This window comes from Protopterus annectens, chromosome 1.part0 (assembly GCF_019279795.1).
Source record: "Protopterus annectens isolate FY-2018-M chromosome 1.part0, PAN1.0, whole genome shotgun sequence".
In the NCBI taxonomy this organism is placed as follows: domain Eukaryota; kingdom Metazoa; phylum Chordata; order Ceratodontiformes; family Protopteridae; genus Protopterus; species Protopterus annectens.
In genome coordinates this window covers 586,091,750-586,114,087 of record NC_056725.1, presented here as the reverse complement: position 1 = coordinate 586,114,087, position 22,338 = coordinate 586,091,750, and the positions used below count along the sequence as shown (strand labels likewise).

General features: G+C 38.4%; 1 protein-coding gene across 3 annotated transcripts in view; it reads left to right on the top strand.

Annotated features, from left to right (window-relative positions):
- The window catches only part of RRP15 (ribosomal RNA processing 15 homolog), a 321,335-nt gene that overhangs the window by 5,160 nt on the left and 293,837 nt on the right, over positions 1–22,338 (top strand). For all 3 annotated transcript variants that reach the window (XM_044061464.1, XM_044061456.1, XM_044061447.1), the window contains exon 2: positions 20,520–20,791. In XM_044061464.1, coding sequence (XP_043917399.1) covers positions 20,528–20,791 — 264 coding nt within the window. In that variant the 5' untranslated portion in view covers positions 20,520–20,527. The remainder of the gene's footprint in view (positions 1–20,519; positions 20,792–22,338) is intronic.

Below are 22,338 nucleotides of genomic sequence, written 5' to 3'. Positions count from 1 at the left end.
CATAGATAGATTGCATACAATTTGGATAAATAGCAAGTAATTGTTCGGGTTTTGAAGATGCTCTTTAAACAGTGATTTTAAAAAGGTAATCTTGTTAATGCCATAAAGTGGCTGGGTTGTTAGTTTCATTTTGGTACAAGGTCATTAGAACAGTTCATAGGTAGGTACTCTGCTTTTGGCCCTAGGGCTATATAAGCCTAGCCAAACGGTACCCTGGCTTTTGCCACCCAAGAAAATTATTTAATTAGTTAATGGAGATGATTTTGTTTTGCATTTCTTATTAGCTGCTGATAGCTGCATTTTATACTTATTTGATGTTGTTTCCTTATATTTTTCTGAGTTTTGAGTCCTTTGCAGGCATGGTTTGCTCTGTGTTTTACCGCAGTATTGCTTTTATGCGTATTTTTGTTATAAGATCATATATAAAGGAAAATTTGTATAGGATGCATGGCACAGTATTGGACTTCATCAAAGTTTGGTAAGGCATTTTCAGTCTGTTCTTGTTTTATGAAGTGTTAGGTTTTTTAGTCTTCCTACATTTGGAGTGGTGGATGGGGAGTTGTTCTTCCATATTTTGAAGTAGCCATGTGGACAGGTGTGGTACTTTTACATATGTAGTTGTTGGGATGTATGGTGAAGATCCAGGCTCTGATATTTGATGCTGTTATGTGTTTGGTCTTTTCTTGTTGAAGAAATCCTCACTTGGTTGGGAGAGAGAATTTCTGAGATGATGTGTTTAGTTCTGTGGAGAAATTCTTTCACATTTGGCATGCCTTGAAATAAATTTGTACTAGCAAAGAAAGACTATAACGGTGGGGGTTTAATTTTGATGGATTACGTAAATCTTATTGAGCTTTTGTTAAAATATTACACTCTGTCTAATCTCCTACCCTCTCAGTTTTTCAAAAGCTAAAATTGTGGAAGTAGAGTAAGATGTGAACAAACTTTAAAACGTATGTCCATCTGTTTTCATAATGCCTAGTCTTTCACAATGCAGCTTCAGGTTCAATTTTCTACAAAATAATTTCTTATAATTTGGTGCTTTATCTAATTGAGCTGTGCAGAAAGGACTTTTAAAGATATTTTGCTCTGTTGAGAAGCTGGTGTCACAGTTATCTTGTCTAAGGTGGGGTTAATGCTAGGTTTAAGAGAACTGCTGTGGCACAGGAAATAGCCAGTGAGTATTTTTGTGACTCTTCTAAAAAAAAAAATGCGTTTTAATTTTTTGTTAGGTGATGATGTTTCCATCATTGTATTTTGCACTCTAAAACATTATCCTGCTTTCTCTTCAATGGAAGGTTGAATTCACTTTGATATTGTTAAACATACAGAAAAATTAAAATCTGTAAACTTGTGTAATAAGTCTGTATGTCCTGTAGCTTTCTTTAAAAATCTGATCTAATACAATTTTTTTTCTTATTTTTCCCATGGGCTGTAGTAATCAGTTGTGCAGCCCCAAATTCTAATTTAATGCTTTGCTACAAATATGTATAGCTGAACAGTGGCTTCTGGATTTCTTATTTTAATATAACATAAAATGGCAATGCATAACTATTGATTCATTTAAAGAAGCCTCTTCAGTATGGAGCAGTAAGATTGAAATGCAAGCTTGCCATGTGCCTAAATCTTTTAAATAATTTGTTTGGTGAATGTAAATTTACTTGCTTTGGTTATTTTCACTGTGCCAAATTGTTGTAGAGAATATACTGTTTTCACTGTGCCAAATTGTTGTAGATAATATACTGTTGTTCAGTACAGACTGAAAATTATGTTCGCCTTTATTAGTGATTATTGCACCAGTTTTATTTTCACATTTGCACCTCACCAGGATATGCTATTTTATACTTTGTTACAAATGAAAAATAGGATCCTAATTCCAATCCTTGGAGTACTTCCTGAGAAATGTTCTATTGAGTGCCTCAAACCAGTCAGTTCTGAAACAATTTTGCTGTCCTTTTCGTAGGAAATGCAGTGTGTATAATGTGTTTTTTGTTATAAAGCATGCACTTTTGAAGTGCCGGGTTCACGTGATAATCCTTCAACTTCTCCCTCCATTTACATTAAATACCCGTTTAGGTTGAACCATTTTTTTATGAGTGCTGGTGTATATATCAAGAGAATGAAACATTTGTGCCATGTTCTGTTTCTTTCAGAATCATCTCCAATCATTTCTCTGTGCAGCTAAGGGTGGTGGTGATGATGATGATGGTGGTAATTTTTCGTCTTGCGCAATTCCCTTTATTAAATAAAAGAATTATGTTTATCTTCTTTCATTGGTATGGAATACAGTCTGTACTGGAATTGAGATTAAATGTTAAGAAATCTGTCATGTCGTTTAACAGTATATCATTGTTTTGTTTTAGATGCTGTCTGGTCTCATGACATACTTTTGAACACTTTTTACTCTAACTTGAAGGAAGGTTTGCTTTATCTAATGTTAGTTTCATTAGCACATTTACAACTGGAGATTAGTTAAAAACTCCCTTTATTATGGAGTGATCACAAGATCACATTTTGTAAATCACCTGAAATTCTTTGGACATGACCTTTAGTGTTTTAGTATAGTCCACTCCTCTTGGGTCATTAGGGTTCCATTCCTCTGTACCATTGAAACCAGTTGGTTTTATTTTAATTTTGATATTCATAGTTTCATAGTATAGTACTAGGCTATCTGCCCTAGGGCATTTATAAGCCTAGCCAAAGTGTATGTGGCTTTCGCCACCCCATGGAATGATACAAAAGTGTACAAATTAAATTAAATTTAGTTTACTGTGCCTCTGTCTAGCAGTGGCACAGAGATGACCCCGGGGTAAACCTACGATCACCCATCCATTCGTCCAGATTTCTGTTTTGAAGAGAGTCAGTGAGGAGCTCTGCCTAACATGGACAGGTATCCTGTTCCAGAGTGCGGGAAGCCTCTGGGTTATGAATCTGTCCCTCCAGCATGTCCTATTCATATTTGTGCTGAGGTTTAGATCTTTAGCTCTTGTGGCTCTGATGGATTTGGAATTTTTGAGGTGGAGCATGTCCATTCATTCTGAATTGGACATGGCCTTGTACGTAAGTCACAGATCACCTCTGAGCAGGCGGTATGCTACTGAATAGAGCTGGAGCTTTTTTTAGTCTGGCAGCATATGACATATGCTGGAGACCCTTGATCCTCTTGGTAAGGTACTTTTGGGGTCTCGCCAGCTGCTGCAAGTGCCGGGTGAGGTACATACCAAATGGGGCATTGTACTCAATCATAGGCCTGATAAGGGAGGAATATAAGGGTACAATGACATCCTTTGATCTGGATGTGAATCCCTTCATGATATGGTGGGCAAGGTAGAAGGTCTTTCTGACCACTTTGGCGACGTGGGTGTCAAATGAGAGGTCACTGTCAACTTGGGTCCCCAGGTCTCTGATTACTTTTTCTGTACTTAATGGATTACCACCTATGTGGTAATTTGTGGGTACTTTGTTTTTTCCAAAGGGGATGACTATACATTTTTTGGCATTTAGTTTAAGGCCATGACTCTGGCACCAGTCCTCTGTTTCTGTGAGGCCCTTCTGGAGGATGCATGTGTCAGCTGGTGTATCAACTATGGCGCCTAGTTTGCAGTCGTCTGCGAACTTTGTCAGCCACAACCCCCCCCCTATGTTTGCCTGCACGTCTGAGAAAAATAAATGCCGAATAAGAGGGGTCCCAAGACAGAGCCCTGTGGGACTCCACTTGTGACTGGCTTGGAGTCTGACATAGCTTCAGCTATTCTGACTTTGTGGGTTCTGTCCTTTAGCCAGTTTGCAACCCATCTTGTGACAAACGGGTTTACATTTAAGCTTGTCTATGATGCCTGAGTGGGGTATTGTGTCAAAGGCTTTTGCCAGATCCAGGTAGACTGCATGAACTGCTTTGCCTTCATCAATGGCTCTAGTAACTGTTTCAAAAAAGTCCACCAGGTTTAAAAGACAGGATCTGCCTTTTACAAAGCCGAACTGGGTAGGGTCAATTGTCTGTAGGTCCCCGATGTCCTTGTTTATGAGTTCCTTAATGATCCTTTCCATAGCTTTGCAGACCAGGCTGGTCAAGCTTATGGGGCGGTAGTTTCCAGGGTCTGTAGTGGTGCCACCTTTGTGGAGTGGGACCACTGTAACTGTATGCCAGTGTTCAGGGACGTATCCTGTAGCAAGGCTAAGATTAAACAGCGTTCTTATGTGCGGGTTTAGCTCCTCTAGGAGTTCACGTAGCATGTAACCCGGGACACAGCCAGGTCCCATGGATGCTGTATTTTTAGCTTTGCTGAGAGCAGCTCTCACCTGGACATCTGATATTACATGTGTTTGTTCTCGTACTCTACTCCAGTTTGTTTCTGGGCATGTTTTTTTTTTCTCAGGTGACACCAAGGTGATATTTATTCTGACTTTTAAACATGATTACAAGTAGTTTGTTTCTGGGGGAGTCGGTGAGGGATGCTGTACTCCACGATTGATTCCATGATCTTCTATACACTTATCCATCAATTCCTTTAATTCCCAAATTCCTCCAGAAAGCAGCCAGGTTGAAGAGCAAAGACATCCTCATTGCACCATACTGGCCGCAACATATTTGGTTCCCCTTCCTTTGGCCTCATGTTCTGTACCCACCTTATCCGACTCCAGACTTTCTGTCTCACCCGACAGGTATGATTCACCTAGACATGTAATGGAACCACAAAAGGAAGGCAGAGTCCTCATGCCAAAAAGTTTATTCTCTTTTCACACACACTAGCACCTCGGCTGTTACTCCTTGAAGGCTTAACAGCCCAGGAGCTAGAGTGAGTGAAAAGAGAATAAACTTTTTGGTATGAAGACTCTGCCTTCCTTTTGTGGTTCCATTACATTCTGTTTGGAATTGCAGTGGCTGTATGATTCACCTAGACATCTCAAACTTCAAACTGACTGCATGGTTTCTCCAATTCTATTGATAGCCAGGCAACCTATGCTGTCTTCGCCTGTCTGTTCCATTCTGTTATCTTCCCATAAACCCTCTGCAAGGAAACTCTACAGAAGTAAATAGAGAAGATGTGTTTATTGTGTGGATCACAATTGGCTAGACCCTTTCGCAGCCCTGATGCATTCTGTTCTTGAATTTTTAGTGAGTTTATTTAATGAGGGTGATAGTTCATAAGTCCAACTCTCAGCTATTTTGAATTTCCATGTGGGGTTCCAGAATTCTTCCCTGGCTTCCTCTAAATTATGCAAAGCTTTTTTGAAGGATACTATTCTACTTAGACCGCCTTACAAAGATCATACACAACCATTGGATTTAAATTTGGTACTGCAAGCCTTAACACAGTTTTCCACGTTAAGACTTTTTTAGTTCACATTTAGCTACAGGAAAGGAAGACTATCTTTTTAGTGGCGATTACATCTGCTAGAAGAATTTCAGAACTTCAAGCATTATCTTCTAGGCCCACATATCTGCTCTTCCACAAGGACAAGGTTACCTTGCTTACCAGTACTTTCTACCTTAGGTGGTGTCAGAATCTAGCCTTAACCAAACCATTAATCTGCCAGTATTCTTCCCCAGCTTTGTGAATAAAGGAGAGTATATGCTGCACTTAATGGATGTTCCTAGGCAATTCTGCTTCTACCTGCACATAACAGAACAAATTAGAAAAACGGACTGTTTCTTTTGCACATCACAAGATGTGCAATCAGTCACAAAGATAAATATAGCCAGATGGTTGCGGGATTGCTTCTCATTTGTCTGTATTAAATTGAATCGCCCCCTACCAAAACCATTGAAGGCTAATTCAGTTAGATCTATGGCTACTTCTACTGTATTCCAGTCTAGAGCATCTATGGACAGTATTTGTGCTGCAACTACTTGACCAAATTCTCATAACTTTATCCCTCATTGCAAACTGGATCTAGTCTCGAGGGGAAGAGCGGCCTTTGGCTCAACTATACATAGGAATATCCTACCTTAGAGTCTACCCAATAATTTGGGTAGCTAGGGACTCTGTCCCATACATTGGATCTAGTCTCGAGGGGAAGAGCGGCCTTTGGCTCAACTATACATAGGAATATCCTACCTTAGAGTCTACCCAATAATTTGGGTAGCTAGGGACTCTGTCCCATACATTGAGGAATGAATGAAAATTGACAATGTCAGATAACCATAATGTTCATCTGTGTTGTCCATTTCATTCTTCCTCCACCCCCCCCCTCCATTTCTCTCACCGACTTCTGGAGGAATGAGATCTTTATGGACACCAAGGGCACCCTATGTGCTGTGTGTTGAACTCCAGTGATGGCATTTCCTTTATAGTCTCTCTCGAGCTGTAAATAAGATCTGCGGGAAGTTAGGTATGGCGCATTGTGGGTGGGAAAGGAGCTCAAGAGTTTGTTGGTCTTCACTAGCTGGAGTAATGGCAGAGTCGGATACAAACCCATACATTGTGGAAGAATGAAAATGGACAACACAGATGGAATATTATGGTAAGTACATAACTTCTTTTTTTTAAGCTACTTAACTTGACTACTTTAGATTTTAGGCATAGTATTTTATTTCAGAAGAGTTTCTTGTCTTGTCAGTTCCCGGCATATCACTGTCAATGTTCTTGTATTAATTTATTAACAAAATAAAGGTATTTTTGTTTGCTGAGCCGCCATAATATAAAATGTATGGTGCAGTTACATGCTGTGAGTTATGAGTCAAACACTTGTAATAAGTTGCATCGAGTCCGAGGATGCCATGGTAGCCACGGTAATATTGTTGTACCCGATACTACTACTGCTGTTCTCCTACATTTTTGTGTATGTAGGGTATGACTGAAAAGGGGCCCTTGTACAATGTTCAGCAAGTTGACTAGTCAGCATTAAGAAGTAGTGTATTATTATTTCCATAACAGATCATTTCTGTGCACCTTTCTGTTGCCATACTGCAGTTGTTATAGCTTTGTGTTCTTCTTCCGCTTGTTCCTGTTAGGGGTCGCCACAGCGGATCATCCATTTCCATTTCTTCCTGTCCTCTGCATCTTGCTCTGTCACACCAACCACCTGCATGTCCTCTCTCACCACATCCATAAACCATATCTTAGGCCTTCCTCTTACCTGGCATTGTCTAATTTTCTAAAACAGGAAAAAAAAAAACTTCCTCAAATACAGTAACAAAATGTGGATAATCATGTTTTGTTCACTGTGATTGCTTTTTTTAACTTTCCGGACAAACCTAAAAAAGCACGCTGTGTAGACTCACCAAACACTCCGAAGCCCAAGTCTCATTTCCACTGAGAATACAAAGTCCAACTCGATGTGAATGAAAAAATACAAATTTATTTTAAGCCGTTGAAACCATACGCTTTTTGTCGGCTAACAGTCCAACTTCTTTAGAAAGAACAAACAAGCAAACAGTGCCTCCCCTTCATTGAGAACATTTAAACTGTTCACTAATTGAGAATAGCAACTCACATGATTGAGCCTCATCTGAATTAAAGTCCCAGCACTGAAAAAGCACTAGGGAAACCATGAACGACTAAATGCTCATGTGATAGTAATACAATACCAAAATATTAAAACCATATTACTAGCAAAATAGATTGCCAGATAAAACAGTGTATACATACACACTTGACAAGTCTAGGTCATGTAAGTAAATAAAGGTTTTGATTTTGATCATAAAAATTGAATATTTAAGAAAGTTTAAAACCTAAAAATCAGACAGCTGTGTAACCCCCCCCCCCCTGCCAAGTTTGGAAACTGAAAACATTTTTTAAGATTTTAAAAAACAGAACACACTGCCTGTTGTTGAAATGGACCACGGGGCCAAATAGCCTCACATCAAAAAAGGTGGAGAAAAACCTTCTCCTTTGAGAATCTGAAGTAAGACAGCTGTATCCATGAGCTATAAAAAATATTATTGTTACTGTTTCGCCAGACATATGCATGTCCTAACTTGAAACTACTATCCTGTGGCAGTAACTAATTGTCAGTGTAACTAATGCACATTGCATTGTAACTCTTCTTAATACTACTACCCCGGTGTAAGTTTAAATAACAAACTCAGGGGTGTAGTTGGTCACTGCCAACCTCCACTCTATTCCATTCTATTGAACACGCTTCTGAGAAACTGGTGCCCCTGAACCCTCTCCACTGTCGCCAGACTAACTAGATGACACTGAATAGTGTCTACTACAAGAACATAGTCCGGCAAGAAGTGGACCAAACTGGCAACACTATACAATACATGGAGCCGGTACCTACTGCCCCCCCCTTTCGTATATTCCCTTACTGAGTCCTGTAAACCCACCTAAGCATGTAATCTATTTTAGCCATAAATTGGGAACTTGAATCCTGCTGCTGAATAAAAATGAAAACATAATTAACTCAAGTGACATAATCAGGTAAAGCCTCAAATGATGTTCGTGATTTAAAAAAATAAAGGAACTGACTAATAGTAACAAGGAAATATGAAAGACATGTAAAAACCCCTCCAGTATGAAATGATGTTGCTACAGGTCATCTCTTGAGCCTCTCTAACTTCAGTAAGCAAGCCAGGTTCAAAGAACCATTTAGGCCATGCACATGATGTGCATCCAGCCTTAATTGCCACCACAGTTCCCTACTTTCTAAATACAAGGGAGTGTGGCCTCCCTTGGGATTGGAACTAACCTGGTCTATAACACTAAACGTGAAACTATGGCCTAAGTTTTCCATGACATGTTTGGCTAGAGCATTCTCCATTTTGCCTTTTCTGATGGCATACAGGTGTTCATATATACGATCTTGTAATCTTCTGTCTGTCTTGCCTACATAGAAAGTGGGACAGCAGACACACTGGGTAAGTACACTACCTGTGTACTATTACAGTTGAATTTGCTTACCAAGTGGAAGACTACCTCATTAATGGAAAACCTTGACCCTGTTTTGATGTATCCACAATATTGGCACATGGAGCATTTGTACATGCCCAATCTGTTACTGTGGATCTTGGGTTTTCTTTCCAGTATATCCTTGATATTCAAACCTCTCCTGTAGACTACCCTGGGAGTCTCTAACTTTCCGTTACGAGAACAACTTAACTGGCTGAATTATTAATTAGAGAGGTTGATTTCCTTCTAAGTAAGTCTCAAAAAAATTTATCAAAACAGTCATAAAGTTCTAGTGTGGTCTCCTAATGGCATATAAATCACCTAGAAAGTTCCAAACGACAATCCAAAATCCAAAGTTGATCAAAAAAGAAGTTTATTGCAGTAAGCGCTTTCACCCGTAGGCTTCTTCAGACTTTACAAAAAAGTAACTTCTAAACAAGTTTAAATATGCTGTAGGCTCTAGATATTGGTCGAGCCCAAGCCAATCAGTGTTAGTTTGCAAAAACATCACCTCGTAAATATTATCAAATAATAAACAAACATAATTAAACAGGTATTAGAACTTCACGTAAATAATATAAATAACAGATTAAACACATCAACATTGACTTGTAGGGTTATGGCAACCCACAGGACAGAGGCGATATTAAAATCTCATGAAAAAACATAATTAAACCTACATTAAAATATAAAGCAAGCGCTTCATATAGATAGTGCTAAAAACAAGTAAACACATTAACAATGACATGTAGGGTCATGGCAACCCACCCCATGACAACCAAAGGGCAGAGACAATGTTAGGATCTCATAATAGCAAACATCTGCCCCATTTATAAAAACGATCACCTGCCCCGTTTATAAAAATATTGTATGCAAGATGACTAAACGTCCTGCGTATAAAAATAGATCAAACACTCAACCACCATGACTAGTATGTTTAAACACTAACATGTTTAAAAATTTTTAAGTACAACAGAACAAAAGCCTCAAAATAAAAGGCTTCAAAATCAACCAACTCAGGTGAGCGTTTAACCAAGCCCATACACGTGAAACGTATCCACGTATATGAACATAAACATAAAAAACCTACCAAGTTGAATGAAGGGATACATCAGGACAATAGCTGTAATCCATGAAATATTCAAAGCATTTCTAAGACATTATATAGAAGCGTGGCATGATAAAATACATCCAAACATAAATTCGAAACGCTCCTTGACTCTGTGCGTGCATTCACGCTACGTAACGACGTCACTTAGACCAGAAAGAGTAAACATTGTCTGCACAGCCGATAGCGGCTGAAAGTTGTCAATAGATGGCAGCAAAACCTAAGCTTTTAAACTATAAGAATTAAGTTCACATAACACTTTCTAAATCATCGGGACTATTGAACCCAAGAATAATAGAGCCTGACATACCGAACATTCTCACAACCCATTAGAGAAGGTGTCACGGCTCATAAAAGTAATATAAAAAAATGTGTGTATATACAAGGGGATACATATCCTAACAAACCCCATAACATAACAAGAAGCAACATGATGTCAGAAAAACTACGTATAAATACCATGCTTCAAGTGTCCGCACATCAGGTGAACGCTATTTCTGAAGCACCAACTTCTATACTACAGACTGAAGTATCATAAACATGTATATAAAGGGCAAAATATATATCAAAAACATTACTAACTGATTGCAGACTTAATGGGGCATAATAGCAATTTTCAACAGCAAAATGTATACACTTTAAAGTGAACATAACTAAGCATATATCCCAGGATCTCTACTTTAGTCACGATTAAAAATCAAAATCAGGGCTGCTGTATGATAAAACCTTCTGGCAAAAATACTCACAACCTCAACATAGAAATACAAAACAAAACCTATGCTGACATTGAATGATAGGATGTCACAGCAAGCAAGACCAGGAGTGGTTAATATGGGCACAGTAGCAACTTTCAACAGTATCAAACAGATAGATGTATACACTTTAGAGTGGACATAACTAGGCATATGTCCCAGTATCTCTACTGTGGTCATTATTAAAAATCAAGAAGGAGGAGGGGGGGGGAGTTGGTGGTGGGTAAGGGGGGTTGACAGCATGAAATGCATATATCTATCCTAAAGGGAGCTGATGTAAATAGATCAATTAATTATTTAGGTCTGCACAACCTCCTCTTTTTTAAAATAGGTCTAATCTGTACCTTATCGTTTAGTCCAGGTGCTTTATCGGCTCTGCACCTAATAATCCACTTTAGCTCATTCTCCAATGTGAAGTTCACCATATCACCACCTCTTACATTATTAAACAAAACTTGGAGGACACAGAAAACAAATTTATGTTCCATTCCAAGTGTCATGGTGTGCTTCGCTAATGCATTATGAATAGATCCAATACGAATGTGATACATGTGCTCCCTAATCCGCTTTCTAAGGGACCTATTGGTTTTCCCTATGTAAAAGGAGGGACATAGGGTGCACCTTGCCAGGTATATCACGTTGGTGCTGCCACAGTCTGTTCTGGTACATAACTTAAACTCATAATTAGTTGAAGGATGTAAAAAAGTCATTCTAGCATCTATATGTATGCATTGATTGCAGTTGCCACATGGTAGGGTATTATAACAAGATGTACTGTCAGTAACTGTAGGTGCAGTTAACCTAGGATTACACAAGAGTCTTCTCAGATTCGGTTTGTTCTTGAACACAATCTTGGGTGTAGGGCCTACTAATGACCCGATCTTATCATCTAATAATAAAACACCCCAGTACTTCTCCAAGATATCCCTTATGGAACCCGAGTCCCTAGTATAAGACATGGTTATACGGGTAACCTCATCAGATTTATTAACTAAGGGGTTGCTTACTGCTAAGGGTTCCAAAAAATAGGGTCTGGCTCTACCTTGTCTCATCCCATCCACCTCCTTGAATTGTTGGTCAAATCTACATACTTCATATCCCCTAGCCTTGAAGCTCTCTCTTAAGAAGTTAACTTCATTCAAGTAACCTTCCTTAGATGCATTGAGGCGAGAAGCTCTCATAATCTGCCCTTTCATTACATTATCGAAAACGTACTTGGGATGCATACTTCCCCTACATAGAAAGGTATTTTTATGACACAACTTGCGATGTATAGACGTATTAAGAAGGCCATTGTCTAGCCTATTGATATTGACGTCTAAGTAAGATATTCGATCACGTGAATAGGTTAGTGTGAACTTAAGAAAGGATGTAGACGTATTAATATACTCATAACATGCTAACAAGCTTTCCTCATCGCCCAACCAAATCATAAAAAGGTCATCTACAAATCGCTTGTATATCCCTATATGTTCCATCAGGCGTTCATTCCCTAGTATAAATTCCTCCTCCCACCTGGCCATGACGAGATTGGCGTAGCTATTGGCACAGGATGTGCCCATAGCCACGCCATCTCTTTGAAGGTAAAGGTCATCGCCAAACAAAAAGAAGTTGGATTCCAGAATGGTTTCCAAAAACAAGGCTATTAAATCAATTCTATCCGAGCAATAACTGGATTTATTACGTAAATAATCAGAAATGTTAGCCACACCCAACTCATTGGGTATCACTGTAAATAAACTAACCACATCTAATGTCACTAAAAAATATTCTTGTTCTTCTCCCAGTTGTCTAGAGTATTCATATAGTTCTAACAAGAACTGCTTACTATCCCTAAGGATAACAGGATTCATGTCCACTAAGGGACGCAAATAATACTCAACGTAAATCGATATGGGTTCTGTTGCCCAACCTTCACCGGCCACTATGGGCCGCATAGGGGGTTTCTCCGATGATTTATGAATTTTTGGAAGACCCTGGATGATGGGTATGCGGGGATTCCTGACCTTAAGATATTCATAGGTTACATCATCTATCAATTTATTCAATAATAAGTCATCTAGCATATCATATATTTTAAAGACCTTATAGGTCACATCACTCATTGTAGCTCTTACATAAAACTTGGTATCACCCAACATCTCATTCATCCATTCACAGTAGTCCTGTAAGTTCATAATAACAATCGAACCACCTTTATCTGCTGGGCGAAACGCCAAGGTGTCATCAGACCTAAGGAATTCCAGAGCTTGTTTTTGTTTATAGCTCAAGTTATTCTTAGATGGCGTCCTATTATTACCCCCATAAAAAGTGTAGATGTCGTTCTCAACCAGCTTAGAGAATGTATCAATGAGGGGATGCAATTGAGGAACATATACACTGGTTGGTTTAAATCGAGGAGCAATACTCACAATCTCTGAGGGTCCAAAATCAACTTTGAGTTGTAGATTCCTAACGAACAATTTAGTATCCACTATGGAGTCTACCAAATTGCCCCTGGAACTAGGAATAAAGCTGAGGCCTTTTCCTAATACCTGTTTTTCATAGGTAGTAAGTATTCTATGTGAGATATTGAATATTAATGATTCATGGTCCTCTCCCACATTTTCTTTAGGGTCGGTCCTTGCTGCTCCCCTCCCGACCCTTTCCTCTTCTGCCTGCCTCTGCTGGCGGAACGCTGCCGGCCTATGTAGGGATTTTGGGCTATGGGGAAAGGGATACCAGCCTTAGCTCCTAGGTTGTTGAATGAAGTGGATGGAGACACATGGCTATCAGTTTTCCTCCGAACCACCTCATGATTAACGGTACCCAAAACAATATCCTTATCCTTATGCTTGTCTAAATGGCCACTACCCATACACCTGTCATGACTAACAGTGAGGGCAGTGGTAGATGTATGGCTACTGACAACTACAGGATCAATATTGTCAATACCAGACTCTTGCCTATTCACATTACCATCCTGTAACATAACATTAGTATAAGTATTAACAGGTATATCCCCTTCAGGGGTAGTATGTTTAGTATTAGCGTGTTTAACAGGCCACTAATTTCTCAACTCGGCTGTTTGTCTGGGCCAAGTGAAGACATTACAGTTATTAAAGTCTCTTAAATCTCTCAATATCTTGTTCTTCTTTTGTTCAAGGAGACGTTTTTCAAACAGCATAACATTGTCCAGGACTCTCTCAAGTCTCAAATCAAGTAAATCACAAGAGTAATTCACTTTTAGTTTGCTAAACAAATCATTCACCTGGTCTCTTAAGGCATTCTCCTCTGGGCCAAAAAAGTCAATCAGCAGTTTCATATAACTGAAGCTCAATTCTAAATTGAGTTTCTGCCAACGACATAATAGTTCCGGGTACCTATTACCTGTAGTAGGCATTTTTAAAATCCTGAGGCCCCTTGGCACGATTTTCTTAGCCAAGCAGGCCTCAAAATGTTGTCGCTGCAGTTGAAGCTTCTTTAATTTCACTAAATCAGTCTCTAGTTTGGTGAGGTCTTCCGTCAAGTTCAAAGTATTCACACCATCATCACTAATTACTCCATGCTCTAATACTGGTGCATAGTCCAATAAAAGGTTCTCCTTACCGATAACGCAAGGATGAAACCTTTAGGTCCTCTGTGCTGAATTGTTCAAAACAACAGGCACATATGGTAGTTCGACATTCTGAGTTAAACTCTCAGCCATCCTCCTCTGCTTGTGTGTAAAAAAACAGATAAATAGCAAAGAACAAAAGCAGCACACACAGCAAACGGAGCACGGACCCCACACTGGATAAAAAAGTAGATAACAAAACAGTCATAAAGTTCTAGTGTGGTCTCCTAATGGCATATAAATCACCTAGAAAGTTCCAAATGACAATCCAAAATCCAAAGTTGATCAAAAAAGAAGTTTATTGCAGTAAGCGCTTTCACCCGTAGGCTTCTTCAGACTTTACAAAAAAGTAACTTCTAAACAAGTTTAAATATGCTGTAGGCTCTAGATATTGGTAGAGCCCAAGCCAATCAGTGTTAGTTTGCAAAAACATCACCTCGTAAATATTATCAAATAATAAACAAACATAATTAAACAGGTATTAGAACTTCACGTAAATAATATAAATAACAGATTAAACACATCAACATTGACTTGTAGGGTTATGGCAACCCACAGGACAGAGGCGATATTAAAATCTCATGAAAAAACATAATTAAACCTACATTAAAATATAAAGCAAGCGCTTCATATAGATAGTGCTAAAAACAAGTTAAACACATTAACAATGACATGTAGGGTCATGGCAACCCACCCCATGACAACCAAAGGGCAGAGACAATGTTAGGATCTCATAATAGCAAACATCTGCCCCATTTATAAAAACGATCACCTGCCCCGTTTATAAAAATATTGTATGCAAGATGACTAAACGTCCTGCGTATAAAAATAGATCAAACACTCAAACACCATGACTAGTATGTTTAAACACTAACATGTTTAAAAATTTTTAAGTACAACAGAACAAAAGCCTCAAAATAAAAGGCTTCAAAATCAACCAACTCAGGTGAGCGTTTAACCAAGCCCATACACGTGAAACGTATCCACGTATATGAACATAAAAAACCTACCAAGTTGAATGAAGGGATACATCAGGACAATAGCTGTAATCCATGAAATATTCAAAGCATTTCTAAGACATTATATAGAAGCGTGGCATGATAAAATACATCCAAACATAAATTCGAAACGCTCCTTGACTCTGAGCGTGCATTCACGCTACGTAACGACGTCACTTAGACCAGAAAGAGTAAACATTGTCTGCACAGCCGATAGCGGCTGAAAGTTGTCAATAGATGGCAGCAAAACCTAAGCTTTTAAACTATAAGAATTAAGTTCACATAACACTTTCTAAATCATCGGGACTATTGAACCCAAGAATAATAGAGCCTGACATACCGAACATTCTCACAACCCATTAGAGAAGGTGTCACGGCTCATAAAAGTAATATAAAAAAATGTGTGTATATACAAGGGAATACATATCCTAACAAACCCCATAACATAACAAGAAGCAACATGATGTCAGAAAAAACTACCTATAAATACCATGCTTCAAGTGTCCGCACATCAGGTGAACGCTATTTCTGAAGCACCAACTTCTATACTACAGACTGAAGTATCATAAACATGTATATAAAGGGCAAAATATATATCAAAAACATTACTAACTGATTGCAGACTTAATGGGGCATAATAGCAATTTTCAACAGCAAAATGTATACACTTTAAAGTGAACATAACTAAGCATATATCCCAGGATCTCTACTTTACTCTACATCCTGTGCCAATAGCTACGCCAATCTCGTCATGGCCAGGTGGGAGGAGGAATTTATACTAGGGAATGAATGCCTGATGGAACATATAGGGATATACAAGCGATTTGTAGATGACCTTTTTATGTTTGGTTGGGCGATGAGGAAAGCTTGTTAGCATGTTATGAGTATATTAATACGTCTACATCCTTTCTTAAGTTCACACTAACCTATTCACGTGATCGAATATCTTATTTAGACGTCAATATCAATAGGCTAGACAATGGCCTTCTTAATACGTCTATACATCGCAAGTTGTGTCATAAAAATACCTTTCTATGTAGGGGAAGTATGCATCCCAAGTACGTTTTCGATAACGCAATGAAAGGGCAGATTATGAGAGCTTCTCGCCTCAATGCATCTAAGGAAGGTTACTTGAATGAAGTTAACTTCTTAAGAGAGAGCTTCAAGGCTAGGGGATATGAAGTATGTAGATTTGACCAACAATTCAAGGAGGTGGATGGGATGAGACGAGGTAGAGCCAGACCCTATTTTTTGGAACCCTTAGCAGTAAGCAACCCCTTAGTTAATAAATCTGATGAGGTTACCCGTATAACCATGTCTTATACTAGGGACTCGGGTTCCATAAGGGATATCTTGGAGAAGTACTGGGGTGTTTTATTATTAGATGATAAGATCGGGTCATTAGTAGGCCCTACACCCAAGATTGTGTTTAAGAACAAACCGAATCTGAGAAGACTCTTGTGTAATCCTAGGTTAACTGCACCTACAGTTACTGACAGTACATCTTGTTATAATACCCTACCATGTGGCAACTGCAATCAATGCATACATATAGATGCTAGAATGACTTTTTTACATCCTTCAACTAATTATGAGTTTAAGTTATGTACCAGAACAGACTGTGGCAGCACCAACGTGATATACCTGGCAAGGTGCACCCTATGTCCCTCCTTTTACATAGGGAAAACCAATAGGTCCCTTAGAGAGCGGATTAGGGAGCACATGTATCACATTCGTATTGGATACATTCATAATGCATTAGCGAAGCACACCATGACACTTGGAATGGAACATAAATTTGTTTTCTGTGTCCTCCAAGTTTTGTTTAATAATGTAAGAGGTGGTGATATGGTGAACTTCACATTGGAGAATGAGCTAAAGTGGATTATTAGGTGCAGAGCCGATAAAGCACCTGGACTAAACGATAAGGTACAGATTAGACCTATTTTAAAAAAGAGGAGGTTGTGCAGACCTAAATAATTAATTGATCTATTTACATCAGCTCCCTTTAGGATAGATATATGCATTTCATGCTGTCAACCCCCCTTACCCACCACCAACTCCCCCCCCCTCCTCCTTCTTGATTTTTAATAATGACCACAGTAGAGATACTGGGACATATGCCTAGTTATGTCCACTCTAAAGTGTATACATCTATCTGTTTGATACTGTTGAAAGTTGCTACTGTGCCCATATTAACCACTCCTGGTCTTGCTTGCTGTGACATCCTATCATTCAATGTCAGTATAGGTTTTGTTTTGTATTTCTATGTTGAGGTTGTGAGTATTTTTGCCAGAAGGTTTTATCATACAGCAGCCCTGATTTTGATTTTTAATCGTGACTAAAGTAGAGATCCTGGGATATATGCTTAGTTATGTTCACTTTAAAGTGTATACATTTTGCTGTTGAAAATTGCTATTATGCCCCATTAAGTCTGCAATCAGTTAGTAATGTTGTTGATATATATTTTGCCCTTTATATACATGTTTATGATACTTCAGTCTGTAGTATAGAAGTTGGTGCTTCAGAAATAAGCGTTCACCTGATGTGCGGACACTTGAAGCATGGTATTTATCGTAGTTTTCTGACATCATGTTGCTTCTTGTTATGTTATGGGGTTTGTTAGGATATGTATCCCCTTGTATATACACACATTTTTTTATATTACTTTTATGAGCCGTGACACCTTCTCTAATGGGTTGTGAGAATGTTCGGTATGTCAGGCTCTATTATTCTTGGGTTCAATAGTCCAGATGATTTAGAAAGTGTTATGTGAACTTAATTCTTATAGTTTAAAAGCTTAGGTTTTGCTGCCATCTATTGACAACTTTCAGCCGCTATCGGCTGTGCAGACAATGTTTACTCTTTCTGGTCCAAGTGACGTCGTTACGTAGCGTGAATGCACGCTCAGAGTCAAGGAGCGTTTCGAATTTATGTTTGGATGTATTTTATCATGCCACGCTTCTATATAATGTCTTAGAAATGCTTTAAATATTTCATGGATTACAGCTATTGTCCTGATGTATCCCTTCATTCAACTTGGTAGGTTTTTTATGTTTATGTTCATATACGTGGATACGTTTCACGTGTATGGGCTTGGTTAAACGCTCACCTGAGTTGGTTGATTTTGAAGCCTTTTATTTTGAGGCTTTTGTTCTGTTGTACTTAAAAATTTTTAAACATGTTAGTGTTTAAACATACTAGTCATGGTGTTTGAGTGTTTGATCTATTTTTATACGCAGGACGTTTAGTCATCTTGCATACAATATTTTTATAAACGGGGCAGGTGATCGTTTTTATAAATGGGGCAGATGTTTGCTATTATGAGATCCTAACATTGTCTCTGCCCTTTGGTTGTCATGGGGTGGGTTGCCATGACCCTACATGTCATTGTTAATGTGTTTAACTTGTTTTTAGCACTATCTATATGAAGCGCTTGCTTTATATTTTAATGTAGGTTTAATTATGTTTTTTCATGAGATTTTAATATCGCCTCTGTCCTGTGGGTTGCCATAACCCTACAAGTCAATGTTGATGTGTTTAATCTGTTATTTATATTATTTACGTGAAGTTCTAATACCTGTTTAATTATGTTTGTTTATTATTTGATAATATTTACGAGGTGATGTTTTTGCAAACTAACACTGATTGGCTTGGGCTCGACCAATATCTAGAGCCTACAGCATATTTAAACTTGTTTAGAAGTTACTTTTTTGTAAAGTCTGAAGAAGCCTACGGGTGAAAGCGCTTACTGCAATAAACTTCTTTTTTGATCAACTTTGGATTTTGGATTGTCGTTTGGAACTTTCTAGGTGATTTATATGCCATTAGGAGACCACACTAGAACTTTATGACTGTTTTGTTATCTACTTTTTTATCCAGTGTGGGGTCCGTGCTCCGTTTGCTGTGTGTGCTGCTTTTGTTCTTTGTCAAAAAAATTTATGTAAAGGAGCGATAGAGAGAAATAGATCTAGGAATGTATTTAGAAACCATTCACTTATCCATAGTTGGAGAATGAGAGAAACTTTTCCTTAGAAAACGTGTGACCATATGTTTGAAATATTATAGCAATAACCCACGCTTGGGTGTGGGTAATGCTGGATTTACCCATGGTTGGTGTGGTTTGATCACGAGGGCGAAGCCCAAGTGGCCAAAGACAACCGTGGGTAAATCCAGCATTACCCACACCCAGAAATGGAAGTTATTGCTATATTAATGATATTATTTAAGAAAAAAATTACTTTTCTTAAATAATGGCATTGTATAATGCCTCCTTGCTGCCCTTCCGCGGCTGTCTGGTATTCTGCGGCAGTTCTAATGTACTGCGCATGCGTATGCCTATGCAGTACATCAGAGCTGTGGGCAAAAGCAACGAAGAAAGCAAGATCTCCGTTGCTTTTTTTAAAGCTGTCTCGCTATGTTAAACCCATTTAACATAGCGAGACACCTTTAAAAAAAGCAACGGAAATAGGAAGATCTCAGTTACATTTTTAAAGCTGTCTTGCTATGTTAAACTCGGCTGTCTTGATATGTTAAACTCATTTAACATAACGAGACAGTGTGTAAAAAGCAACGGAGATCTTGCATTCTCCATTGCTGTAAAGTTATACTAATGGAAAAGGTCCGGGCAACCAGACCTTTCTTTTTCCATTACTATAACTCTGGTCAGCATGCACGTTGTAAATCAATCAGCTTGCACGTTTTGGAATATTAATGGGGGTCGTTGTATAATATATAATTATAGTAGATTCTGTTTGGTTTCGAGAGGTGTGACTTTTGGTATTCTAGCTTGAGGTGTGTAACCGAACACCATTATTTCATGGTCCTGTTTGCTGGTTGCCATGTGAGGCAGAGATTTGTACAATATATACATCTTTGTAACTTTGAACCACTACAGCAGGCATGACTGCTGTTGCACTTAGACAGTAGGAGGCTTGGGATAAGTTCAGGAAGTTGCATTAAGGCTTTTAAGAATAGGAGTTTTCTTCTCAACTTAATTGTGTCAGAAACAACACGTTGATTTTTTTTTAGGTGTGGTTCTATACCTACCAGAAGCCTTGGGAGGACTTGTACTTTGAATCCTCCCCAGATGTATATCAAGTTAAATGCATCTTTCTTTGTCTTCCTCAGTACTTGTAAATGCAACTGTGCAAGAAAGACTGTACAGTAACAAAAGGGAAGGAGACTTTTAATTATTAACATCATCATTATGGCTTACTTCTGTTACAGGTACCACTATGGATTTGGATGATGATGCTATTGAAGAAGGCTGCTCTTCTGCTAGTAAAGGAAACAAAAATGAGGATGATCAAAGTAAGTTGGATGACGACAGCTCTGCAGTTGAAGATGAAGCAAATTCCAATGCTGGTTGGGCGAATGCCATGGCAAAAATTCTAAACAAGAAAACTCCAGACAGCAGGCCAAGTATCCTGATTAAAAATAAGCAGAGAGAGAAGGAAAAGGAACTTGAAAAACAAGAAAGACTTAAGAAAAAAAAGCAGGTACCTTGATTTGACTGGATAGTAATGTTTTTAAAGGTATTATCAATTAATAGCATTTGCTTTGAATAGCTATTGAAAAGTACTCATTTACGTTACTTGTAGATGTTCGAAGCACATTTTGTATTCTGTTTATGACCTTGTTCTTTGTTGTAGATCAGAAAGGCGCAAATGCATATGCTGTATAGTACAAATCATTGTGGGAAATATTTAATTATTTTGACATACATTAAACTTGTTCATTTCAAAGTTCACCTTGGTAGTAGTATTGAGAGTGACACAAAGCTGTAATCCTGTTGCAAACTTTGTTTACACCAGCCTGCCAGAATTTTTCCAGTATTTGTTTTACTGGTGGGTGGGGGTGCAGGTTTAGGGCAGACCAGTTTGTAATTTTTTTTTTTTTTACATAGGAGCATAGATCTTTGCAGCAGATAAGAACCATGAAGGGCACCTAGTACATCCATTATTTATTGGATAAGCTGTAGACCGTCCACTAATTTTCTGTAAAATTCCATGAACCCTCTGTCTGTACACTCAAGCTGTTGTCTTGTTTGTGTGTCTTAATTTATATATGTATTTGTTTTTTTTGTATTTGTTAACCAAGGTGGAGTACTGTTGCTGGACCACTTTTTATTTTTTTTTTTTCTAATAAAGAAGTACAACAAGATTGAACAGTAAAACATAGATCCCAGAGGATCGAAAGTCATAACATTGGGGGGATGGGGCTTGTTTTTGCAGGAGGGAAGCTCTCCTGCTAACTACATATACCATCTCCGAGGTCACCCATCAGCAGAATAAGGACAAATTCCCTAAACCTGCTGTGTTGCAGTCTGTCATGAAAATTGGCTGACAGGCTGAAAATAAATATATGTCTGTGTCTAAGATATATGTGTAGCTTTATAATTATTACTCATTATTGTGAGAAACATACAGGCACATTAAAAGGATTCTAAAGATTCCTTTGAGGTGTTAAGAGTTTTTATTATATCTCTGCTGCTTTTCCTTTAGAACAAATTAAGCTTGTTTTCTCTCTTTCTATACATTGCCTTTGCTGCAGAACTTGTCCTTTTTTTTTTCCCCACATGTAAACTGCTGCTTTCCTACCCATGCCATTACTTTGAGTTCTGTGCAACTCCCCAAATTACTTGAGGGTAACGTGCCAGTCTGCCTCTCTGGCTGTCTCGCTCGCTCTCGCTCTGTCTCTTGCTCATTCTCTCCATCTCTTGCTCGCTCCGTCTCTCTCTCTCTCTCTCTCTCTCTCCCTCTGGTATACCAAGGCCACAGTTGCTGTGGGTCCCCTAAAATGAGCCAGCTCTGTTAACTTATGGTAGGTGTATAGGCTCTCTGTTCATAATACAAATGCCAGTAGTTTATAATTCACCAGTTTTAACTATTTATCATGATATACATTAGTAACTGAATTACCTAAAGAAATTAGGCAGCTTAGATTAAAAACTTAAACAAATGTTCAATCACATATAGAATTGTAAAATAAATAAACATTTTGAGTATACAGATGGTGTAAGAAAAACATTAGCTGGTTCTGTCAG